The 27,478-nt window shown below is 42.2% G+C and overlaps 1 protein-coding gene across 1 annotated transcript in view; it reads left to right on the top strand.

Moving 5' to 3' along the window:
• Nucleotides 1-21,188, top strand: part of PDGFRL (platelet derived growth factor receptor like) — an 86,201-nt gene extending 65,013 nt beyond the window's left edge. The window contains exon 6 of the mRNA XM_029587071.1: nt 20,780-21,188. Within this exon, the coding sequence (XP_029442931.1) occupies nt 20,780-20,968 (189 nt within the window). The 3' untranslated portion in view covers nt 20,969-21,188. The remainder of the gene's footprint in view (nt 1-20,779) is intronic.
• The last annotated feature ends 6,290 nt before the right edge of the window (nt 21,189-27,478 follow it).

The following is a 27,478-nucleotide window of genomic DNA, read 5'->3' as shown; positions in this document are numbered from 1 at the left end:
GCCAATGGCACGGATACCCTGTCACATGGTAAGGGCAAAGGGCCATTGGCGCCATTTTGATTAGTGGCAGCCGACGGCCCGGGAGCGGGAGATCGCTCCAGGGACCCCCACTGGACCACCAGGTACCTGTAAAAAGTTTTTGGGTGGGTCGGGAGGGTGGGGGAAGCTAAGGGATTCGTTTTAAAGGGTCGGGGTGGGATTAGGGGTTATTTGTTAGGGATGTGAATCGTTTTAGGACGATTAAAATTATCGTCCGATAATTTTAATATCGTCTTAAACCGTTATGGAACACAATACAATACAGATTCTAACGATTTATCGTTATAAATCATTAGAATCGTGAGCCGGCACACTAAAACCCCCTAAAACCCACCCCCGACCCTTTAAATTAAATCCCCCACCCTCCCGAACCCCCCCCAAATAACTTAAATAACCTGCGGGTCCAGCGGCGGTCCGGAACGGCAGCGGTCCGGAACGGGCTCCTGCTCCTGCATCTTGTCGTCTTCGGCCGGCGCCATTTTCCAAAATGGCGCCGAAAAATGGCGGCGGCCATAGACGAAAAAGATTGGACGGCAGGAGGTCCTTCCGGACCCCCGCTGGACTTTTGGCAAGTCTCGTGGGGGTCAGGAGGCCCCCCACAAGCTGGCCAAAAGTTCCTGGAGGTCCAGCGGGGGTCAGGGAGCGATTTCCCGCCGCGAATCGTTTTCGTACGGAAAATGGCGCCGGCAGGAGATCGACTGCAGGAGGTCGTTCAGCGAGGCGCCGGAACCCTCGCTGAGCGACCTCCTGCAGTCGATCTCCTGCCGGCGCCATTTTCCGTACGAAAACGATTCGCGGCGGGAAATCGCTCCCTGACCCCCGCTGGACCTCCAGGAACTTTTGGCCAGCTTGTGGGGGGCCTCCTGACCCCCACGAGACTTGCCAAAAGTCCAGCGGGGGTCCGGAAGGACCTCCTGCCGTCCAATCTTTTTCGTCTATGGCCGCCGCCATTTTTCGGCGCCATTTTGGAAAATGGCGCCGGCCGAAGACGACAAGATGCAGGAGCAGGAGCCCGTTCCGGACCGCCGCTGGACCCGCAGGTTATTTAAGTTATTTGGGGGTGGGGGATTTAATTTAAAGGGTCGGGGGGGGGTTTTAGGGGGTTTTAATGTGCCGGTTTTTTCGATTTTTTCGATTTTTTAACGATTTTTCACGATTTTTCACGATATTTTACCCCCCCAAACGGCAACAATACGATTCCCTCCCCCTCCCAGCCGAAATCGATCGTTAAGACGATCGAGGACACGATTCACATCCCTATTATTTGTGTGTGCAGTTTTCCCCACCCTCCCACAAAATGATAAGAGAACCCCCACGATCAATATCGTGGGGTTTTCCTATCGTTTTGGGGAGCCCCCGATTTCTGACGATTTTGAAAATATCGTCCGATATTTTAAATCGTCCGAAGCCCGATTCACATCCCTAAAAAATAGTAAATGATAAAGAAATGAAAGGAAGACCAGAAATAAAGGTTTAAAAGAGAAAAGAAATGAGGAGGCAGAAGGAAACTAAGAAAAAGCTAAATGCAAGTAGAAACAGACTATAGACACATAATGTAACTCCTATGATGGTTGAACCTGGATATTAGTTCCAGATGCCATGTCTCAAATTTCTGTTTTAAATGGAACACTGTTATTGTGCCAAAAGATATATTTCCTGGGGGGAGAGAGTTTTCTTTCAAGACCCTTTATATTGCGTTTAGTGTTTTCCCAGTTTAAAGTCTTTTGCAGACAGGACTGATGATAACAATCCAGATGAACATTAAAGTCATTACTCAATGAAACACGAGAGATATTTGGTGATTTCCAACAGTATTCTTTACTGATAAGGTGCAAAGTGATGAGTTAAGGTCTTTACAGCTGTGTACTTCAGTTTTAGATGGTACAAGTGCTTTTTAGTAAGTTTGTGACTTCTTACAATCTTTCTCAGTTCAGATGTTAAATCCAATTGATTTAATTCTTTAGGTTAATTATTTCTTCCCTCCCATTGGATACAGAGTAAGTAGGCGAAGTATAAAAGATGGAATATATTTTATGTATTTTTATAGTAATTTATCTTCTACCTCCTCCATTGTAGTTTTCTCACTTCTTAATCTCCTCACATTTCCTGAATGGTGCAAGTCCTTCTCCTCCTCTCCTTTCAGTATCAGGGTGACCCTTTTCTCTCTTTTCTTCCAAATCTTCAGTAGTTATACATGGACCTTGATAGGATCCATCTCCTCTCCTCTCTCCCCTTTCTCATTTTTCCTCTCAAGATGGTAGCAAGTCTTCCTTTCCTTGGATCTTGATGATCACAGGACCCTCTTGCATGAAGGGAACCTCTCCCATTAGATTGAAAAATAAACCTTAATTAGCTTAAACAAGTCCCAAGTGATTGGGCACTCCAAACTTAAATAAATAAACTTAAAGTTAAAGAATGGACTGGAGACCAAGATACGGATACGCTATGCTCTGGGCTGAATTATTTCCTCTTTCTGCGTCTGTTTGAAAACATGCCGCATACAAAAAGAAAGGGCAAACTGAGAGATATACCTTGTGTATCGTCTCCAGTAAACTTGACAACAGAGAATCCAGAGCTTTTTCGCCGCAGGACCCGGTATTTCTCCAGGAGTTGGAGGCGCTGTGAACACTGCTGTGGAGCTAAACGCAGCGTCACTTGCCTCATCCAATTCTCTTAGCCCTGGAGCACCGACAACACCCTCCCCCCTAAACCAGTAACATCTGTGAGGTGCAACGGACAAAATATTCAGCAGGAGTGGAAACCCCGTGTGGACCAGACGCCGAAGGAAACCAATTGAAAGTGGCTACGAATTTTGAAGTAAGTAAAAATGTGGAGTTTCCCCGATAGAGAAAAGTTTGGCAGATAACAAATTTGCTCAGCAAGAACTAGTGTTGGTGTCGGCTCCTAGGAGGAATCGCCAGTGAACAAAGAGGTGTGGAAATAACTGGCGGGGGGAGATACAGTTGCTGATATTCCTGAAAAGACTTTGCAAAAACCCTCTGTAATAACTTTGGACAGTGTTTGGTCAGTTTAATATTGCTAGAAAGATCGATATCTTTATTGACATCAGCTACAGCTGAGGCAAACAGATGTTCACAAGTTTTAGAACAAGCAGCTGGAGTACATGTTACAAAAATAGAAGACCTGGAACAAAAAATTTTGTTAAAAATGTAATAAAGAGTAAATTTTAAAAAATGGTCAGGGGGGGGGGGGCGGGGGGAGAAAATCCCATCCAAACATAAGATCTCCATGGAGGCTTTAAGTCAATTAATAGAAAAGACCGAGCACAGCCAAGACATGCTGTCTCTGGAAGAAAGAAAAGGAAATCCACGAAGCAAAATGGTGATCTGGCTTTATGAATCAAAGGGACTCTCCACTGCAAGCTTCCACATGGGGGATCTTCAAACCTGCAAGCTTTTAAACATTATCTATTCAATCTGCAATCAGCATATCTTGGCTGTGCTCAGTCTTTGCTATTAATTGACTTAAAGCCTCCATGGAGATCTTATGGTTGGATGGGATTTTCTCCCCCTCCCCCCCCCCCCAAGACCATTTTTTAAAATTTACTCTTTATTAAATTTTTAACAAAATATGACATACAATGTCAATCAAAATAATGGATATAAATATCCAAAAACAATAAGGAAATATAAAGCATATTGATCAGAGGAAAGGGCAAATAGACAATTATTACCATCACATTATCTATTCAATCAACAATATTTCACGATGTCCTTCCCTCCTCTCCCATCCCATTACATGATTATCCAAATACTATGCAATTGGGGAGACCAAGAATCAAGTTAGGAGCAATTCACATTCAAAACTCAATATTAAGGGAAATGAGGAGGATCCCAGTGTCCCTTAAGCGAAAACAGTAGTTGGCAGTATTCCCGATCAGTGACTTGGCTTCCAAGAATGACTTAAGATCATCTGGTTCAAAATATACATATTTAAGATTATTAATTTTCATGATGCATTTGCATGAGTATCTTATATTAATCTGTGCTCCAGCTTGCTCAGCTTGTTGTTATAAGGCAAGAAATTATTTTCTCCTTTGTTGAGTTGCTTTCACGATATCTGGGAAGATTCATATTTTTTGTCCATAATAATGAACCTGTCTGTTCCTCAGAAACAGCTTGAGAACTAAATCTGTCAGAAGGAAATATAAACTTCACAAGCACTGTTCTTCGACTTTCAATGGACTCTTCACCCAAAGCCTCCAATATTGCTGAGCTATTAACAGTAGACTGATCTTCTTTTTTCTTATCAAAGGATACAAAGTACATCTTAGCCAAAGGTGGCAATGCCTCAGCTGGAACTTTTAAGATTTCCTGGAGATATCTCTTGAACTGATTTTGGACTGAAACATACTGAATTTGAGGGAAATTCAATATTCTCAGGTTCATATATCTTGCTTCATTTTCTATCTTTCCAGCTTTTTTATTCGTTCCATTTCCCCCTGTACCAAATTTCCTTGCACCTTCTGAATTTGAACCGCTTTTTGTTCCAGGTCTTCTATTTTTGTAACATGTACTCCAGCCTCTCTCTACCCCACTGGTATTCTAGACTCTAGTAGGGAACTGATATGATCCCTACACAAAAGTTGGAAAATTGTTTATTCAAAGTTTGGTAAAGATTTCTGTGCTAGCTGTGCAGGGTCAAGGGAGCAGGGCAGGTGATAGCTGCCCTTTTCTTCTAGCCTTATAGTCACCAGGGTAAATAAGGTATTTTATTGAAAGGATAGGGAAGAGGGGGTTGTGATATCATAGGCTCAAAATCTCTCTTAAAAATTGGCAGCTGCCTCCAGTATTGTGAGGGGCTTCAGTCAGAACTTGAACTGAGGGGGAATTTAGGTGAACATTGTTTCCCTTGTTCACAAAAAGAAATAAACATTCCCAATTATATCCCATAAGACAGCAGCTATCTCTGGGGTTTCCATATTGCTGGGGAGATACTGGCTGCTGATCTGCTTAAGACTCAGGACATGCAGGTGGTGGATTGTCTCATGTGGACTCTGCAGGAATGGGACTGGAATCTGAGTACTGGGAGAAGCGCTGCAGGGGGTGGGGAAGTAGTAAGAACATAAGAACATAGGGCCGGATTTTAAAAGGGTTAGGCACATAAGGTACGCGCATAACCCTTCTAAAACGGCCCTGTGCGCGCCGAGCCTATATTGCATAGGCTTCCAGCGTGCGCAAATCCTCGGGACATGCGTAGGACCCGGGACTTTCTTGGGGTGGGCGTGTCGGGGGCGTGATGCGGTCAGCGCATCATCGGGGGCGTGTTGTGGGCATGACACGGTCAGCGCGTCATCTGGGGGTGGTGCCGCAGGCATGGTTTCAGCCTAGGGGTGTTCCGGGGCCGGGACCGTGGCCCCCGGACCGGAGCGCGGCAGCCGGCCCGGCGCGCGCAGTTACACCTGCTTCAAGCAGGCGTAACTTCTGCAACAAAGGTGGGGGGGGTTAGATAGGGCCGGGGGGGGGGGGGGGGGTGGGTTAGGTAGGGGAAGGGAGGGGAAGGTGGGTGGAGGCGGAGGTAACGGGCAGCGCGCACAGGGCTCGGCGCACGCAAGTTGCACAAACCTAACCAATGAAAATACAAACAGTCAACCAACCCTACAAGTAAACCAATGCAATGATGTTGCCCAATTCTTTAGTGATAAAATTGAGAACCTAAAAAAAAAATCCCCAATGCTACAAAACAAGAAATTAAGATGCCCACTAGAGACGTCAGTAAATGGTCAGAATTTGATGAGATATCACAAAACGAAGTTGAAAAAATGATAAATCAAATGAACCCTGCTACCCATATAATTGATACCATACCTATTACAGAATTTAAAAAACTTGCCAGTACTGTTGCACCAACACTTTCCAACATCATCAACTTATCACTAAATGAAGGAGTAATGCCGGATCCATTGAAAGGAGCTATAATCAAACCGATCATTAAGAAAAAGAACCTTGACCCCCTTAATCTGAACTATAGACCTGTCTCCAACCTACCTTTTATTGCCAAACTCATTGAGAAAACAGTACAAAAACAATTGTCAAACCATCTTGAACATAACAACATATTATACCCAGCCCAACATGGATTCCGCAAACATTATAGTACAGAGACTTTACTACTAGCCCTATCTGATACTATCCTAAGAGGCTTTGATACAGGAACACATTACATTCTGGTTCTATTAGATCTCTCTGCAGCCTTTGACACTGTAAATCACAAAATACTAATCACTAGACTGAAAGAAATTGGACTCTAACAAAACACTAAACTGGTTTGAATCATATCTAAACAACAGATACTTCCAAGCACAAATCAAAAACACACTTTCAGACAAAATTAAACTAACAACAGGTGTCCCACAGGGATCAGCCCTGTCCACAACACTCTTCAACATTTACCGCCAATCTGTCACCTTCTAGCAGGACTAGGAATCACACATTACTTATATGCAGATGATATATTCAGCTACTGTTACCCATAGTAAACTCCATCGAGGAAACAATGCAACTAGCCAACATGTACCTTGAAATAATCAAACAGCTCCTAAATCAGATGGAATTAGTAATAAACATTGACAAAACTGAATTCTTACACCTTGAATGAAAAAACACTCACCCGACACAAACTACAATCAAAATTAAAAATATGCAAGACGTGGAACTAGCAAGAAAAGTACGGAATCTTGGGGTTATAGTGGACCACTGAGTTATGCATGAAACAGCACATCTCACAGAAAATAAAAGAAGGATACGGTAAACTAATGACTCTTAGAAGACTGAAACCCCTCTTAACACTAAACAACTTTCACACAATCCTCCAGGCACTGATATTCGCAAGCAATAGTAATGCACTATTACTAGGGCTACCACAATCTACACTTAGGCCGCTGCAAATACTACAAAACTCCGCTGCAAGAATTTTAACTGGCAAAAAAAGAAGGGACCACATAACTGGAACACTTGCTGAACTACATTGGCTCCCAATCGAACAAAGAATACAATACAAAGTTCTATGTATAATTCATAAGCTAATACACGAGGAAAAAGCCGACTGGCTTAACACAGCACTGCGCATACATGTCCCTCACAGAAACCTAAGATCTGCGAATAAGGCTCTACTAACTGTCCCCTCTGTCAAATCAGCTCGGCTCACTCAAGTAAGGGAAAGAGCACTGTCACTGGCTGGTCCTGTACTATGGAACACCATGCCTCTCGAACTAAGGCTCCAGAGAAATCTGAAAATCTTTAAATCTAACCTGAAAACCTGGCTCTATAAACAAGCTTTCGATAAAGACAAAGAGAAGGAGAAAAACAATTGATTAATATGGACGCACCGAACAAACTCACAGTAAAGTTAATTTTGTACTGTTGATAAATTGTCATACCAAACTGATTAGCTTACTTAAACATATAGCTTATTGCACTTTATTGTTACCGTACTATGATGGCACATGTTCAAGTTGTAATCTATACCACTCATAATTGTTATTGTGCCTCTATGTAAACCGTTGTGATGGTTCTCCAACTTAACGACGGTATAGAAGAGTTTTTAAATAAATAAATAAACAAATGTGCACCCCCTTGTGTGCGCCGACCCTGGATTTTATAAAATACGCGCGGCTATGCACATATCTTATAAAGTACGTGCACGCGTAGATTTAGAAAATCTACCCCATAGTTCCTGATTTAAGCATAGGCAATGTAGGCAACTGCCTCTGACACCAATTTTTATAGGCACCGGATTGTTGCCACCAATGCATGCCTAAATCTAGGCCTGCCACCTCTCAGGGCATTCCCTCTCACTTCTATATCGTAGCGCAGTCCTGAAGCAGCAACAAGCAGTTGCAGAAAATTCAGCATGCTCCTCTTGTAATCCTCACCTGTTTTTCTGTACACCCTCCAACTTAATATCATAGCGATATTAAGTTGGAGGCCTCAAAATAAAAAATTAAAAATTAAAAAATTAAAAAAATTAAAAATCTGCCCTCGGCCCACGGGTTGGAAGATGGATGCTCAATTTAGCTGGCGTCCGTTTTCCAAACCCGTGGCTGTCAGCGGGTTTGAGAACTGATGCCAGTAAAATTGAGTGTCAGCTGTCAAACCCGCTGACAGACGCCGCTTCTGCCAATAAGGAGGTGCTAGGGACGTGCTAGTAACCCTAGCGCCTCCTTTTACCACGGGTCCTAATTTAAATACCTGGGCTTTCTGAATTGCATGCCCAGAAGAGTGGCCTGTGCGCTCGCCAGCTCTCCCGCGCATTTTTCTGTATCGGCCTGTTATTCAGGAAGGTGGGAGGGGTGTTATAAATCTGGTCTTGGGCTCAAGGAATGTAGAACAAGGAAGTGATCCAAGCCTGTGGAGAAGGGGGAATCACAAACAAAGATGAGCTGAGCCTGCCAATGAGGGAAGCATAACCTGGAGGCAGATGCAAAAAACTGAGTGTTAAAACTGTGCTCTGAAATTCAGCATGCAGTTTCTTAACGCAAAAGCTAATTTTCTTTTTTTTTTTTTTAACTGCTGATGCAGTAAGTTAATGGTATGCTAATGCATAGGGAGTTTAAAAATGCACACAAACCAGAAAATGTGCATACAGAAAAGGCTTAGCGCACATAAAACAAGTTTTGTGCAGAAAACATGGTTTAAACACGCAAATCATATTTTCCACGCATAAAATAAGATTTATGTGCACAAAAATGCTTTCTGCACAGAAAATATTTTGTGTGCATAAATCATGTTTTTTTGTATGGAAAATTATTTGTGCACATAAATCATGTTTTCTGTGCATAAAATATGATTTATGCGGACAAAAAATGTTCTCGGTGTATAAAACATGTTTCCTCCGCATAAAATCCTAACTACAGGTCCCGACACTGGAAATCCATAGACCAACACTAGCCCTGGAAACTTTTCTCCCCCTCAAACTAGGAGTTAAATTTTCCATGATAAGAAAACAGGAGGTAAGCCAGCACACCTCTCTGCATTGGGGGGTAAATATCTAATGGCATCATTAGCATGGAATTTCCATGTGAGGGCACTAACTTAAACACACAATGTGATACACATTTGTTTTGTGCATGAAACTCATTGCTGCATTGGCATTACTGTTTGCGTATAAAAAATATGCGTGCAAATGAGGGTTAAACTGTGCGCTGTGTTGAGCGCAAATTTTTGCATCGGCCCCATGTTGATGAGGGGTGGGAGTGAGTGAAGGGTTAGGTGAACCAAGCCTGCAGAGGAGGGCAGCTGGCTGAAGAGGGGTGACAAGGAACCTGCTGGGGAGAAGAGGGGCAGGAGGAGAAACTGGGAGGGGAATAGAGAAGGATCTGTCAGTGCAAAATGGGGAACAGAGCAGGTTAAGGGGATATAGGGAGTGGAGCTGGAAGAGGAGTATTAAACTTCTTTCCCCAAAATATAAAATTTAAAGTATGACCTTGCAGGAGGGGGAGAATTAGGAGTGCAGATGTAGTAGGGAGAGGAGGGGAAAGAGGAAATAATGGGGAGAGGAGGAAGAAGAGATTAAGAGAATGAGAAAAAATGGTGGTGGCAGGTGAGGGTAGGAGAAGAGACTGTGATGTGGATGAGCTCTTAGGGGGACTGGAGCAGAAAGGAGGAGACTGGTAGGGATGAGCTGGGGTTGGGGAGAAGAATGACTGGTGGGACTTTGCGTCTTCCCTAGTTTTGTTTTGGTCTTGCCACATGAATCTTCCCCATGTCCACATTACCTGCTCCTGTAGGGAGATATCTCATGTTTTACCACTGATCTACTAATATGAATCATAATAGCCAAAGAAATGCACAGGCCAAATTCAGACAGGCCCAAAAGGCACGGTCACAGCAGAAAAAAAGACTTTTACCCAGATGAACTTCAAAACTGCACTGTCTCAGTGGAAAATGAACTGTTGTCCTGTTACACTGAAGGATATCTTATCAGATCTGCCTGTTTGCATGTTCCTGTGTCAATAGGAGCAAAGCAGACAGAAAGACAACAACTTAAGTTTCTAAGCAAGTGTCAGGGATGAGCCAAGGTGACTCCATAGGTCAGAAAGACCCCCACCCTTAGAAGAAATGGGGAGGGGGAAAAGACCTGCAATGTGGAAAAAGACCCTCCACCCACCGTGAGGTTATGCTGGGAAGGGAGAGGGAGCAACAGACCCCCTGGAGAGGAAAAAGGGAGCACAAACTAAAAACACAAACCCTGGGAGAAAACCCAGAGAGCGGATCCTGAAAGTGATACCTGTGCTGAAGCATCCCCTAAAGCAAAATGGGGGGCCAGAAGCAGACCAGCACCCCCTGCTATCAAGGAGGGAGAAGACTAGGTGTGACCCGGAGAACGGAGAGACAAGGTGCCTGCTCAGGTGTGGAGAGTGACACGGAGTCTGAGATGGTGAGGGGCTAGAGAAAGCCAGCAAGGACCAGAGCCAGAAGCTAATCTCCTTCCTGAACCGCCTGCCCGCTCTGCCAGCACCAAGTCCAAGAAGCAAGCCTCTCCCCTGCCCACACTCTCCAGGCGGAGCCTGCTTCAGAGGTGAATAGAGATAACACCTGAAGTCTGACCGGGGCAAGTAAGTTAGTCATAAGTGTTAATATATTAAGCAGGCTAAAGGTTTATGGCATGTCTGTCCCCACCCATGGTACAGAACTTTCTGTAGGGAAAACTGATGCTTTGTGACCAGGATGTTAGAGTCAGGAATTGTTGTTATTGTCTAAATGCTATATCCAGCCAAATCTGACAAATAAAAGTCTATTTCTGAGGAGAATATACGTTGTGTTTTCCTGACTTAGGATCACAAGTAAGGTGGGAGGGCAGCTGGCAGTGTCTTGTAGCAGACTGATCCCTGCACCCCTAAACCTGCTTACGCTTCCCTCGGGACATTTCAATGCAAGCTGTTCAGTCACACTCACAAACCATTGTGTTCTGTGGGTTTTTTCTTTTTTTTGCTTGGGGGGGGGAGGGGAGGGAAGCAGTAATTTGTGATGAGTTTAGCACCCCAATCATTTTTTAAAGTTGGCTCCTATGTGCTCAAGATAAAAAGATCTTTTTTTTTTTTTTTTTAAATGAAGATTCACCATGTTTCTCTCTATTTTTTATCTTTTCAACAATGGGGTGGGATGGGGTGAGGGTTACAGAGCTCTTTTGATTTGCTCCTGCTAACTCATGTAATCATTGGAAGTCCCTTTTAACTACCTTTAACTAAAACTAGCAAACTAATGATGCTCTTCAGCCATTTTGTTTTTGCTTATGGTCTAATATTTTTAAAATTTGTATCAAAACAAACTAAGCACATTACTTTCGTAAAACTGAAAATGAAAACTCACACATACACTGGACTTACTAAGACTGCCTTGCTTTCAGCAGAGACTAACATCCTGGAAAAAGAGCCTTCTTTGGCCAGAGGAAAGATTAGACCTGTATTGTGATTACACGGAAATGAGTCATTAATCAGCAGGGAATACAGAGATTTTCCAGAGCAGCTGCAGCAAATGCTAACTTGAAAGGATGCTGGTTAAAAGCTGGCAGGAAAACGGTAACTGATGCATTAAAGCAGCAGTACTGTAATACAACGGGACCCGGCCTTGCCTGACACTAAGATTCTACTGGAATTTTCTAGCATAGGCAGTGGGAGGGGGCTTTTACATTTTTGCATCCTCCTCTTACTTTATCCCCACTTATTCGTGGGTTATGGCACAGGGGTATAAAGTTCCCAGTGAGCATGCTCAGAAGCAGAGGGACGAAGTTATAGGAAGAGAAAGGGACTTATGATTCACCCAGGATCTCAGGGAGTAGAAAAGAGGAAGGAAGGAGATCTCTGGTGGGTCTCTGCACTCATCAGATTAGCTTTCAATTTCAGAGAAAAGAAGGGTCTTTGTCTTCACCAAGATGAACTGACCAAGAGGAGAAGTAGTAGAGATTTTGGAAGACTTTGCGGTTTGTGGATTTTTGGGCCATGTTACCTGAGAGAAGGGCATATCCCCGGTGACTCATAGGTCTTGGCTCCGGGTCTTTTTTTCTTTTGTGACCAGCTAACAACAGAAGCTGGAGATTTGCTGAGATTTTTGTAGTTTTTGGACATTGAGATTTTTGCAAAGCTTGGTGAAGTTAACTGTTTTTTTAGATCTGTATTTGGACAAGAGAAATTCACCTTCCCAGCTTTTTACTTTATTCTGGAGCTGGAAGAATTACCTGTAACCCCATCCAGGGAAGCAGGCTGCACTCCAATGGGGCCTTAAACTTATTTATTGTCTCTTCAGGGCTGTAACCCTGGCTAGCTGTTCCTTCAATCTCTTTCCCTAGGGTGGGGGAGGGGAAGAGTTAACTTTCAGGGCGCCAAATCCTAAGGGTGAATTTCCTTCCATTATCCTTGGGAGAGGGGGTATGAACCCATGCTGAAATAAACACTCCGGAGCCTCTTGGTTGGTGTTCCAAAATAAAGTCTTTACTCTTTAAACACTGGTACAATATGGCACAACAAATTAATTTTCAGGACAATAGAATTCCTTTTGCAATCCAGACTTTCTTTCTTCTATCTGTGCAGGAGTATCTTGAACCAGAGCAGCGAAGCATCCACCCTCCCGGGCATGAAAAAGTGAAGCTCCCAGGTGGCCAGGGAATCCTTCTGGGGTAGGAAATCCCCTCTAGCTCGGGCAAAAAATGTTAACACTGACCATGGGACAGAGAGGCAAATCCTCTCTCTCGCCAACGGTGAAGACACCCGATGAGTATCCACAGTGAATGTTGATTTCTTTACTCACAGTTCTAAGATATTCTGATTCACTCAATCTCTTTCAGATCCCTGATGGGAGAGATCCTTTTGAAGCAGGAAGCTCTCCCTGCTCCACACAGGAAGGAAGGAAGGAAGGGGCAGCCAAAACTTTCCTCCTGGATCTCGCAATGCACGAGATCAGCAGAAAGGAAGTGCTAGTTCCTCAAGTTTTGAATACTGCAGGGCCTGAACAGGAGGGAGGAGAAGCAGCTGAACTGGTTCCTCCTTCTCTCAGTTGGATTGTGTATGGGACTCTTCTTTTCTTCACTGATGATGGGTTGAGGTCCACCAGTGACTTCATGGGCTTTTCTTTGCCACCGGTGGGATGGGGTCCACCAGCGGCTTCACGGGCTTCTTCTTTTCTTTGCCGTTGGTAAGATGGGGATGTAGCGGGGGGTCCTCTTCTTTCATTTTGAATCACTGCTGCCTCCCCTCCCTCCTGGTTTGCCACCCCGTGCAATTGCACTGTATACACCCACTAGCACCGGGCCTGCTTAGAAGGAACAGTGCTGCTAACAATATCTAAAGTCAATGGTGCACGGCCTACCCCTATTTAAAGTTGTTGGTACCTGTGCACTATGGATGCTACACCCCGCTTTTGACACCATGTTTCATAAATAGCAATAAAGACAGCTGAAATCTGCTAGTGAGTAGGTGTCATGATGTGTACTATTACCCAGCCACAAACATACAAGGTTAAAGTAATAGACATCGGAAAAAGAAAATGGTGAATTGTAACAATCAGCCACAAGGTGGCATCAAACTTTACATTAACATCTATAACAGCCTCTTCCTCTTCCTATGGCAAGAGCTGTTGATGGAGAAGCAAGAGGGGCAGCTGTGGGGAAGGAAAGTGCAGCACTTTCAAGGTCCCCAAGCACGTGCTGCCTTTTCTTCACTTTTCCGGGACCTTGCTTCTCCCATTTCTCATGAGCTTTGCGACGGCAGTACTGCCAGTGTCCTCCTGCTGCTGCTGCTGCTGCTGGATCAGGGTGAAACAAGGAGGTGGGGGAGACAAGAGGGAAGGTCCAGGAGACTTGGGCAGTCTAGTAGTGGAAGTTAAAACATTTTAACATTTATTTATTATACCCACTGGAACTAAATCGGATTAAAAATGGAAGGCTTAATTGTTTAAATGCAGAAAAAATGAGGGGTGTTAAAAAATTACACACACAAAAATAGTATAATACAGAGGATGTGTAATAGTGCTTCTCTGTTCGTGGTATTCAAAATAAAAGTCACTTTATAAAATAAATGCTGCAGTTTATTCTAGATGCTCGTTACATATTACACTTAAATGGTACTTCCAGTCCCTCGACATGATTGGGTTTTGCCAAGGGGCTGAGTTGGGAGGAACCAAAGCCAGTATTTTACATCATTTTAGAGAAAACAATTCCCATTCAAATAAACCTTTCCTAATTGATAGAGCAATTCAAAACATGATTAATTCATTTCGACTTAACCCTCAAAGTCGGCTAGTGATAAAAATATGCATCTGACAGCAATCGCCGCAGCAGCATCTAGAATAAAACTGCAGCATTCACAATATAAAGTGACTTTTATTTTGAATACCACAAACAGAGAAGCACTATTACATATCCTCTGTATTTGCTTAATTGTTTTAAATAAGATATGCCATATTGGGTCAGACCAAGGGTCCATCAAGTCCAGCATCCTGTTTCCAATAGCCATCCCAGGTTACAAGTATATGGCAAGTACCCAAACATTAAGTAGATCCCATGCTACTAATGCCAGCAACAAGCAGTGGATATTCCCTATTGATTAAAAGCATTTTATGGACTTCTCCACCAGGAACTTCTCCAACCTTTTTTAAACCCAGCTACACTAGCTGCCTTAACCACATCCTTTAGCAACAAATTCCAGAGCTTAATTGTGCATTGAGTGAAAAAGAATTTTCTCCGATTTGTTTTAAAAGTGCTACTTGCTAACTTCACAGAGTGCTCCCTAGTCCTTGTATTATCCAATGAAGTAAATAGTTTCACATGTACCCATTAGAGTTCTTTAATGATTCTGTAGATGTCTATCATATCCCCTCTCAGCCATCTCTTCTTCTAGCTGAACAGCACTAACCTCTTTAGCCTTTCCTCAAAGGGAAGCCATTCCATGCCCTTTGTCCAGTGCAACTAAATCTTTTTATAAGATGCCACGAGCAGAACTGCACACAGTATTCAAGGTATGGTCTCACCATAGAGCGATACAGAGGCATAACGACATCCTCCATTTTATTCGCCATTCCCTTCCAAATATTTCCTAACATTCTGTTTACTGTTTTGACTGCCACAGCACACTGCGCTGTCGATTTCAATGTAATATCACAACTATGACGCCCAGATCTTTTTCCTGGTTGGTAACTCCTAAAATGGAACCTAACATTGTGTAATTACAGCATGGGTTATTTTTCCCTATATGCATCATGTTGCATCTGTGGATCCTTTGGCCGAGGCAAGACTGGTGCAACCTGCAGGGAGGAGCCCTACAGGTTCCCACCATCAGCAGGCAGACCCTGACAAAGCAGAGACCCAGCAGGAATTGCACCTATACCAGCCCTCCTTCCCCTTGGGTTCAGCCTTTGGATGCCGGGACCGGCAGGTTTGAAGTGGGGTCTCTACTGCTGGCAGAAGTGGCGGTCCTTGGATAGCTTGGGTCATAGGCAGGCGTAGATCAGAAAAGTTTAAGGTCTGGGTGATGGTCAGAGGCAGGCAGCGGTCAGGCATATCCAAGAACAGACAGTGGCCAGAGGTGGAAGCATGTCAGAGATCAGGCCAAGGTCACAATCAGGTATCCTTCCAAGGAAGAAGACATGGGATGGATAGACAAGGCAGGAAGGCCAGGGCAAGCACAGCAGGAACAAGGCTAGAGACAAGCAAATGAAGACAGACGACAAACTGAACACGAATACCTGAAGGCAAGGCTGGGCTGAAGAGCTGAAGGCAAGGCTGGAACGAAGACAGGCAGGAACGAAGACAAAACACTGGAGCAACACACACTACATCATGTAGCTGGACTTGTTGCTGAGGTGAGTTGTGTCATGGGGGTTTTCCCGCTGTAATCCCTTGAAATACTGCCAAGAGACAAGGACACGCCCCATAGGGATCGTCAGCAGCATTCACTCACATGAGATTGCCTTATTGAACAGCGGTGGGCTGGCCAGAGAGTGGCATTGTCAGTGGCGTCCTGTCACATGTGCTGGCAGCATTCTGCCATGTTTGGCCAGTTCGGGACGAGGAGGTGAGAGTGGCGATGCATGAGGGGTAACACATCACCTTGCACTTGTCCACATTACATTTCATCTGCCATATAGATGGCTACTCTTCCAGTCTCGCAAGGTCCTCCTGCAATTAAGAACATAAGAACATAAGAAAATGCCATACTGGGTCAGAACAAGGGTCCATCAAGCCCAGCATCCTGTTTCCAACAGTGGCCAATCCAGGCCACAAGAACCTGGCAAGTACCCAAAAACTAAGTCTATTCCATGTAACCATTGCTAATGGCAGTGGCTATTCTCTAAGTGAACTTAATAGCAGGTAATGGACTTCTCCTCCAAGAACTTATCCAATCCTTTTTTAAACACAGCTATACTAACTGCACGAACCACATTCTCTGGCAACAAATTCCAGAGTTTAATTGTGCGTTGAGTAAAAAAGAACTTTCTCCGATTAGTTTTAAATGTGCCCCATGCTAACTTCATGGAGTGCCCCCTAGTCTTTCTACTATCCGAAAGAGTAAATAACCGATTCACATCTACCCGTTCTAGACCTCTCATGATTTTAAACACCTCTATCATATCCCCCCTCAGTCGTCTCCTCTCCAAGCTGAAAGGTCCTAACCTCTTTAGTCTTTCCTCATAGGGGAGTTGTTCCATTCCCTTTATCATTTTGGTAGCCCTTCTCTGTACCTTCTCCATCAAAATTATATCTTTTTTGAGATGCGGCGACCAGAATTGTACACAATTTATCACAACCTACTTATTTTGTCTTATTTGCAAATTTGATTATGTCTCTTTTTACCCTTTCCAGATAATTTATAAATATATTAAAAAGCACAGGTACTTGTACAGATCCCTGAGGCACGCCACTGTTTACCTTTTTTCCACTATCAAAACAGACCATTTAATCCTACTCTGTTTCCTGTCTTTTAACCAGTTTACAATCCACAAAAGGACTTCTCCTCCTATCCCATGACTTTTTAGTTTTCTTAGAAGCTTCTCATGAGGACCTTTGTCAAAAGCCCTCTGAAAATCCAAATACACTACATCTACTAGTTCACCTTTATCCAAATGTTTATTCATCCCTTCAAAAAAATGCAGCAGATTTATGATTGCTTTATGATTTTATCTAAAAATATTAATACCACTGAGTAATGGTTGCAGTCCAGGGCAGCAGCGATATGGCTGCATTGTGCTTCCTAGATGGCAAGAGGAAGAAGTTACAGTGGGACTAGGGGTTGGGTTCCCACGTGGGAATTTGATCTACTTTGAGTAAATGCACATAAAATCTCTGCTGGGCAGACTAGATGGGTCTTTTGGTCTTTACCTGCCATCATTTAGTATCAGCAGATTCAAAAAACCCAAGGGAGAGCCGGTGCTCCATGTTGAGCGCCTGCTCTCTCGACGCTCGCCCAGGCACCTGAGCGCGATTCTGTATTTAAATTAGGGCCCGCACTAATAAGGAAGCACTAGGGACACTAGCGCGTCCCTAGCACCTCCTTATCAGTGGAAGCGGCAGCTGTCAATAGGTCTGATAACCAACGCTTAATTTTACCGGTATCAATTTTCAAACCCGCTGACAACCACGGGTTCGGAAAACGGTCGCTGGCAAAATTGAGTGTCCGTTTCAGATTTTTTTTTTTTATTATTATTAAAGAACTTTTGGGGTTTTTATTTTTGGGGCCTCTGACTTAAGATCGCTATGATATTAAGTCAGAGGGTGTACAGAAAAACAGTTTTTTCTGCTTTTCTGTACACTTGCCCGGTGCTGTCAATGGTTAACACCTGCCTTTGGGCAGGCGTTAATTTCAGAGTAAAATGTGTGGCTTGGCTGCACATTCTACTTTCAGTATTCCGGGGAAATAACTAATAGGCCCATCAACATGCATTTGCATGTGATGAGCACTATTAGTTTCGGGGTGGTTGACTGCGCATTTTCCACGCGCTATTACCCCTTACAGAGTGAGAGGTAATAATAGCGCTGCCAAATGGGGGCTAAATGGTGCGCTCAGCCGAGCGCACCGTTCTGTATCGGCCTGTATGTTACCATTGTTTTAAGAAGCAGAGTGCTAACAAATTTATTAGCTATAATATTACACTTTTAGAATGATGACCAATTTAGAGGGAATAATTGCAGAGTTGCAGATACATTAAGATAATCACAGTTATGTACAAAACTATAGAAAAACAAATGAACATTTATCTAACTGTTAAAAAAATAACCTAGCTGTAAGTACTGCTGGTACAATTGTTTATGAAAAATTAAGGAACAGAGGCAGGAAATGCAAGAATAGAAATCCTGATATACCCTAAATAATTATAGAATGAAACCACAGATGCCATAGTTCAGACCTGACTTTCTCGATCAGTCTGTTTTACCCTGATGAGATTTCTGCTAATTCAATTTGCTAAATGCTGCTCTGGAGATTTAAGACATGGCATAATGATATGATATGAAGGATGCTATGAATGTTCAAAACTTAGACAAGGCCCTTTTATTCTGCTGCAGCCTGAGGGTAGATTCTGGGACAGTGCACACAGAATTCTGCAGAAGGTCTATGGCACTTCTGCAGTGCTTATCTATTGCCATTGAAATAGCAAAAAAAAAAAAAAAAAGCTGATATGGTGGCTCAGTGTCCGTGCTGTGCACTGCTGTCTAGAACAGTGGGTCTCAACCAGTGTGTCGGGACACTCTGGTGTGTCACCAAAAATTTGACATAGAAAGCTTATGCTTTCTATAATAGCCACATGTGCTTGCTGCTTGAGGAAAGTGCAAAGTAAGGAGCTGGTCCTTAAAATTCCTCATCACTGCTTCCTGTTGCATTTCCCTCAACCCTGGCAATCACTGTCACCACCAATCCAGGCCAGAAATGTTGCAGGCTTGCTATATCCTGCCTCGCTCTCCTGCCACCACTCCCCTCCCCTTCTTGGAGTTTCAGTTTTTCTCTGTATGCTTGTTTATAATGTATGGTCTTTTATTCTGTATTAGATAAGAGTCAGTGTGCATTCTGCATGAAACAGATGTGAGGGATTCTGTTAACTAGGATATCTGGCTTTCTTTGTTTTTTCAATAGTAAGTGCACTGTGTTTTCTATTTGCAGTCTTGCTTTTTCCTAGGTATCGTTGTTGCTGTTCAAGTCCTCGGTGTTAGTACTCTTATGGTATGGCTGGTATGCTATATAATTGCTAAGTGTCTTTTCAGCAGGTGTTCATGTTATTTCACAAAGTGGCTGGCAGGGAAGGGATTCTGAAGTACTATTACTGAGGTGATATCAGAATTTGAATATATTTTTTTCTATGGTGAGTTGAAAAGGGAAATTTTCTAATTCTGCTCTGTATAAACTCCAGAAGAGGTCAGAACTTTCTGAGGTTGACAGTGAAATACATGAGAGTTTGTCTCTATCAACAAACTCTGTGCTGCATATGCATATCAGGCCCAGATTTCTCATGGATGCAGAAAACAAAGAATAACATTTTTGTAAAAAAAATAACATTTAATATTTTATAAGCAGGTATTGAAATTAAAAAATGTTATTTCTCCTGCATCCTTTCCAACAATAAAATATCTAAGATTTTTTTTTTCAGAATAGCTGTTAAATGTAGTGTGCAATGTGTCACGTACGTGAGCATCATCTGCCAGGTGTGACATGAGGGAAAAAAGGTTGAGAATCACTGGTCTAGAAGACCTGGGTTTGAATCCCAAGAAATTACCCTCTTTATGTGCACTACAATTTTTAGCAAAGAGATTTGCATGCAATCTATGCTTAGAAACAAGTAATAATGCCTTCTTGTTCACGCTCTATCTTTTCTACAACTTTCAGCCATTTTCTTCTTCCAGAAACTCATTTTCCCTTTCCCCATCTTTGTATTTGCATCTCAGTCAACCACTCCTCCCCTTCCATGGCCACCCACTTTGTTCTTTGCCTTTCCTCTGCCTGACCCTGCAAGAAAGAATAGATAAGGAACGGCAGTGGTAGGAGCTGGCAGCTTTTGAATGATGCCAAATGAAAGGACCCGACTCCTGAGAAAGCTACAGCATCCTGGCACCATGTGGCTGCCGTGCTAGGGTAGATTGCACATGCCCTATCCCTATCCCCTTCTCACAAAAAATCCCAAAAGTCCACCGAGCAGGAGAGCTTGGAACAGTCATCTTTACTGACATTACGATCAATATGGACCAATAATGTGTATAATGAATGAATCTTAGGGAAGATTGTGGAAGTGTTGTGCACATGGGATACTCACAGAAAAGCAGAGCAATTGCAGGACAGCTACATGAAGAATTTCTCTCTTTTTTTTACAACTTTGAAGCAAATGTAATTAGAAGAGGGTGGTTATAACTTTTTGCCTTTTAGAGTTTTGAATCTTTATAATAGTCCTTAGTGGATGTGTTTTTCTTTTAAAGAGGTAGGACACTCTGAGCTCTCTCTTTAAACCAACACTTCAACTAATATATAATTCATAAATCATTGATAAGTACTTTTTACAGTAATATCCCTTCTAGGAGAGAGATAGCTGATAATATTTGAGTCACATCATGCCTTTTATTTGTACAGTATAATTTCTGGGATGATTTTGCATCATGAAAAAAAGTCATACAGAGCATAAACTAATCATACCCCAACTTCAAATTACTTGTGTCATAATTTAGAGTGAAACACCACCACCATACATTATTGCTGGAAAGCATTGGACAGAGGCAGTAATTATGATTTCCTTGTGCTCATGTTTTCAAACAGTATGAAAGACCTGTGACTATTCAAGACTCGTGGAGGCTGGTTAACCAAGGAATTGGACATACCACGAGATTGTCAAAAAGCATTATTACTGTTGAAGATTTTGAAACCATTGATGCCGGACGCTACATTTGCACAGCCCAGAACCTGCGTGGACAGACTACGGTTGCTATTCAGGTGGAGAGCTCCTAAAACACAGTTATTAGCTGTGCAATGTTTGGATGAAGAAGCATGCAGGAAGCAGAACTGCTGTCATCTCAAACCATTCTCTTGTGGGTTGGGGAATGCAAACGCAGCATAATGATGAAATGAAACAGATTTTCTGTTGGAGTCTTAGTAGCTTGTGATACCTTTTTAAAAGTGTAAGGGAAAAAAAAAACCATGTTAGTGCTTTAAAAGAGGAGCCCCCAAATTATGGTCCATGGGGCACCTCGGCGACCTGTGACACGGATTGTGGGAACTTCAGCCCAATCTAGGTCCAAAGGAAGAGAACAGAAAGGGAAGCGTGACCTTTATTTCACCAGAAGGGGGCAGTGGCTGCATCATCAGCCTGTGGAAGTGGAAGGAGTCAGTGGCAGCAGCAATCTCAGCCAGCAGGGGCTGGCAAGGAAACGGTGGTGGTGGCAAACTGGTCTAAGAGGGGCTGGCAAGGAAACGGTGGTGGTGGTAAAAGTTGTCTAACAGGGGGCTGGAAGGATACAGTGGCTGCAGCAGCTGTGTTGGAATTATCAGCTGACGGGGGTCAGCAAGGAAGTAGCAACACCCTTAGTGATGCAGAGAGAGCGAGAGTGGCTGAAAGAGGGCAAAGGGTAGAAAAGAGAGAGAGACTAGAAAGAAGAATTAGGACAGAGACTGAAATGGAAAGCAGGAGAATAAAAAGTAGAAAGAGGCTGAAGGGGAAGCTGGAGGACAATAGGTGAGTGGCAGACTCTGGTGGGAGGAAAGAAAAGGCTGGACATGTGGACGTGCTGGTGAGAAGCAGCTGGGAACGTGGGGATGAATTTTACAGTAGCCCTGGGAGGAACTGTCAAAATTAAAAATCTTACATCTTTGAGTAATAACTTATTTCTGCATTATTTATTACTCAGTGACTATTGTATTATTTTAGCAAAATATGCAGAATTGGTTAATTTTTGGCACAGAATTCCCACAGGAATAGTGCGTGTGTGTGTGAGCTGCTTTGAGTGTGGGAGCATGAGACTGTGTGTTCATAGAATTGTGGCTGTTGTATTAGTCTACTCGGATGTGTAGAATTAAGCATTAACAAAAGCTGCAGGTAATACATTTTATTGGACTAAGTCCATCTGTGATATGTTTTCTAGAGTTATTTCATCAGGTAAGTGAAGAAAGAGCAGTTAGCCAAAGTGTCTCATATATACACCAGTGTTAATATATATTTGTTAGAGGCAGAAGGAATTTATACACTTTTGTAATTTAAGACTGAACTTATTAAATTTTTATAATAAATAGAAGCTAATATGAAGCAGGAAGACCATTGAAACTGAATAGGGGATATACATACAGATGTATACTGCTTTGATTTTTGTATTTTGTGTGCGTTTGAATATTTTTCCAAAACTAGATCATTAAAAATTTCACGTGGTCTGCTCAGTAGAAATATAGAAACATGATGGCAGAAGTCGACCCTATGGCCCATCTAGTCTGATCATCCATCCAATTAATTTAGCATTGTAAATCCCTTCCCTTCCTTAGAGATGCCCTGTATTTACCCCATGCTTTCTTGAATTCAGATACTGTTTTTGTCTCCACCACCTCCACTGGGAGGCTGTTCCATGCATCCACCACCCTCTCTGTAAAGAAATATTTCCTAAGATTACTCCTCATTCTGCCCCCTTTCATCCTCATCCCATGAGCCCACATTCTAGAGCCTCCTTTCAATTGAAAAAAGCTCACCTTCTGTGCATGGAAACTGAGATATTTGAATGTCTCTGTCATCTCTCTCCTATCTCACCTTTCCTCCAGGGTGTACATGTTTAAATCTATCCCCACTGACCATTTTAGTAGCCACCCTCTGTACCGACTCCATCCTGTTCATATCCTTTTGAAGGTGTAGGCTCCAGAACTGTTTGCAGTATTCCAAGTGAAGTCTCACCAGGGACCTATACAGGAGCAATATTGCCTCTCTTTTTCTGTTGATCATTCCTGTCCCTATGCAGCCAAGCATCTTTCTGGCTTTTACTGTCACTTTAGCCATCTGTTTGGCCACCTTAAGGTCATCAGATACAATTACTCCCAGATCCTGCTCTTTCTTTGTGCTTAGAAGATTTTTGCCTACAATACTATATATCTTTTCCATGGGTTTTTGCATCTTAAATGAATTATTCTGCATTGTTTAGCATTAAATCTTAGCTGCCAGACCATAGACCATTCCTTGAGCTTTACTAGATCTCTTGTTTTCCAAACCTTGCTGGCTGTCCACCCTGTTACAGATTTTGGGATCATCAGCAAAAAAACAAACCTTTCCCAACAATCCTTCAGTTATGTCGCTCAGAAAATGTTTTAAAAGAACCAGACTGAGGAACAATCCCTGTAGCACACCTCTAGTAACATTCCCCTCCTCAGAGAAAACTCCATTTACCAGTACCCTTTGCCTCCCACATAGCCAGTTTCTAACCTAGTGAGTCACTCTAGGATCCATACCAAGGACACTCAATTTATTTATAAGTCTTCTGTGTGGAAGCATATCAAAGGCCTTGCTGAAATCCACGTACACTATGTATCTCCCTTGATCCAACTTTCTGGTCATCCAGTCAAAGAAATAGATCAGATTTGCTAACAAGATTTATCTCTGGTAAAACAACACAGCCTCAGATTTTGCAATTCATTGGATTAAAAAATTGCACTATCTTCTGCTTTAGCAGTGATTGCATTAGTTTGCTCACCACAGAGGTCAGACTAACCAGTCGATAGTTCCCAGCCTCCTCCTTACATCCATTTTATGAATAGGAACCATATCCTCCCTTTTTCAGCCCTCTGAGACTACTACAGACTCAAAAGAATTATTGAAAAGGTCAGCTAGTGGAGCTGCCGGGTATCTCTAAGCTTCTTTATTACCCTCGGATGTATCCTATCCGGCCCCATCGCTTTATCTACTTTAAGTTTAGTTAGCTCCTCACACACACCACTGTTCCAAAAATAGATTGAGATTTACCTCACTTCCATTCTTATTTGTTTTCATTTTATATGGTCCTGCTCCAGGCCCTTCCACAGTGAACATTGAACAGAAATATCTAAGTAATTTTGTTTTTTCCTCATCAGCCTCTGCATATTCCTCCCCTTCACCTTGGAGTCTCACAATGCCACATTTGCTCTATCGCTAACATACCTTAAAAAAAAAAAAAAAAAAAAAGGTCATGTACCTGTTTTACTGTATTTGCTAACTTTTCTTCTGTTTGAATTTTTGCATTCTGACTACTTTCCCAGCTTCTCTTAATTTTTCCACATATTGTTGCCTGTCTTCCTCTTTCTGTGGACTCTTGTAGTTTATGAAGGCTAACCTTTTCTCCCTTATCTTTTTCAGCTACTTCTTTAAAAAAAAAAAAAAAAAAAAAAGGCCATTAGTTTCTCTTTCTTCCCTTTATTTACTTTCCTAACAAAAAGATGAATTGCCCTTTTGATATTTCCTTTTAGTTTTGTCCACTGACCTATATCCCCTAGATTTTCCCATCCAGCTAACTCCTCCTTTAGGTACTCCCCCATTTTAAGAGCATTAGTTTTCCTAAAGTCTAGGACCCTTACCTTAGAATGAACCTTCATCACTTGCATTCTAATATTGAATCACACCATCCAATGGTCACTGGATCCTAGATGATTATCCACTACAACATGAGAAATACTGTACCTGTTGGTAAGCACCAGATCCAGTATCGTCACCTGCTGTTGGGCTCCATTACTAGTTGACAGAACAGTTCTCCTTGCAGAGAAATCCAGGATCTTCCTGCTTTTAGAACAGTGGTTACCAATCCTGTCCTGCAGACCCCCCCCCCCCCCCCCCAGCTGATCGGGTTTTCAGGATAACCACAATGAATATGCATGAGAGAAAATTTGCATGTTATGGAGGCAGTGCAACCTCAGGACAGAGTTGGAAACCACTGTTTTAGAAGATACTATAACTGGGATGTCCCAATCAGCATCTGGCAGATTGAAATCCCCTAGAAGTAGAACCTCTCCTTTCACAGCAATCCTATGAATATCTGTCATTAAATCTCTATTCATCTACTCTGTCTGGGATGGAGATCTGTATACCAGTATAAATAGATGTTCCATTCCCTGTTTCCAGATTAACCCACAATGCCTCCTCCTTACCTAGTAAGCACAGCAATTCTGTTGCTTTAATATTCTATATATAATGCCATGCCACTTCCCTTCCTTCCTACCCAGTCCTTCCTGAATAAATTGTAGCCTGGTATAACTATACCCCAAGTCATGGTTTTCCATTTTCCATGTCTCTGTGACAGTTACCAGATCTAAATCAGTTTCTTCCATGACTGCCTCTAGATCTGGAACATTATTCCGCATAGTATGAATATTAATGAACATACCTTTCCAAATATTGCCCTTTTTTCCCCATATTTCCCATTTCTATATGAGCATTCGTTTTACTTACCTTAGGGTTTTGTTCTTTCATCCCCGATGATTCTAGTTTAAATCCCTCCTCAGTAGATTTGCAATTCTGTGTTGAAAGATGCTCACCCCTTCTTTGACAAGCGGATCCCATCTCTGCTCAGCAAACCTTGAAATATTTTCCCATTATCCAGGAAGCCAAAATGCTAATGTCAACATCATCTACCCGGCCATTCATTTATCTTCAGAATTTGAGTTTCCCTGCCTGGGCCTTTATCCTTAACTGGGAGGATAGAGGAGAATACCACCTGTGTAGCTACAGTATCTGTTTTACTCTCTCTTTCTGATATGATCTGGGTGGTACCTAGCAGTATCATTCGTGCCAACATGGATGAGCAGCATCAGATCGTGGTCAATAGCACTGGTAACAGAGGCAACAGCTCTGGTAATACATTTCCTGGCCAATCTTCAGTTGCTAGTAGTTTCTTGTTCCTGTTGAAAGAAATAAGAAAGACCTACCAAAATCCCTACCGTTTTCTCAAATATTCTGGAAGTAAAATTAGCTATCCTATGGAATCTAACCTACTCCTCCATATTCAGAATCCCTGCTTTCAGTCCTGTTTGAATGTTCACTTGATGCTTAGAAGTATTAAGTGTCTTATCTTATTCTTTCAGACTAAAATGTATTTATAAACCAATGAGGTATGTAGTTTTGGGTTGCTTCCTTGGTAAACTTCTGTTGCGGAAAGTATAGAGGTAACCAAGTGCAACTAAGAATTATTACCACAAGATCTAATATGATGCTAGTAATCAGTTCACAAGCAATTTAAGTGGTTGTTTACAGAACACACAAAATGAGAATTCACTTGCTCTCACTCCTCTTTCTGGTACCAAGCAGTACTTTTCTTTATTCTGAAAATTTATTACCTGGAGTATCTACTAATTAAGTTCCTCCTGAACTCTCTGATTCCACAATAATTAAATATATCTAAATTACTTCCATATTATACTCTGCCAGCCAAGGTCAAGTTATTCTGTGTAGTTCAACCCCCTAACTAGTGAGTTAGTCTATAAAGTTATAATTGAAGGTAGAGTAAAATGGAAGGGGTTCTCACCTACTCCTCTCTTTTTAAATGAAAGTATAAAAATATCTAAGAAACTAAAAAAGCAATGCAAAAACAAAAATCCATTTTAAAAAATTAAAAGAACAAAAAGCTAATAAAAAAAAAACCCCTTTCAAAGTAAAAGTCTCTGTAGTTGAATTCAGCCAGAAAATTTACCTGTTGTAGTTCATTTCCACCAATAAAGGCAATTTTTTTCTTAGCTATGATGGCCTTTATGCAGAACTCAGAGCCTGATCCAATTAATACAGGCAATGAGCTCCTTTCATCTCCCAGGCTTCAAAGAAAAAGCTGTCCCTTTGAACTACTAAATCCACAGGCAGAAAAAAAAGGCACTAGACCAAGGCAACCTCTTCCCTTCTACTCTTTCTTTCTAAAGAAAAGTAGAAAAAATGACTAAAACAAAAAAAAAAAGCAATCAAGCATTCTATGCTGATATAAAATGTGGGCAGCCCCTACTTTAAAAGGTATCACAACTTACTGAATCCAATGTTCTCCAAAATTAGAACTGCACTACACTATTTTCTGTTATATATTTTATAATGGATTTCAATCACACTACAGTTAACATGAAAAACATTATTTTCTAGTGATATTATTGAAGATAGATTTATCTCCCTTCTGTACAAGCCTTTTGAATTAGCAGCTTTAACTTTTCAATTCTTGCCCATGGTACTTCCTTTGAAAGCAGCACTACAAATGTACATCACTGACAAAGAAAAAAAAATAAGTATAAACCCCCTGGAAGTATATCAATAGACAAAAATCAGTAATGTCTCCTCCTTTGCCTGCCAAAGCAAAATCTTCAATCTATAAAACATTTAGATTTTTTTTTTGCTATGTTACTATTGCTTTCCACAATGCACATGAGTTGACAGCAGTTCTGCTTGAATCCCATAGTTCCTCTTCTGAACTGGAGACTTCTTGAACCATCTGAACATGTCCCTTTAAAATTCCTGTTTGTTATGGAGGTTCAGTATAGACAATGTCTATACTG

Source organism: Rhinatrema bivittatum, chromosome 1, assembly GCF_901001135.1.
Source record: "Rhinatrema bivittatum chromosome 1, aRhiBiv1.1, whole genome shotgun sequence".
In the NCBI taxonomy this organism is placed as follows: Eukaryota; Metazoa; Chordata; class Amphibia; order Gymnophiona; family Rhinatrematidae; genus Rhinatrema; species Rhinatrema bivittatum.
This window is presented reverse-complemented; position numbering and strand designations above follow the sequence as displayed.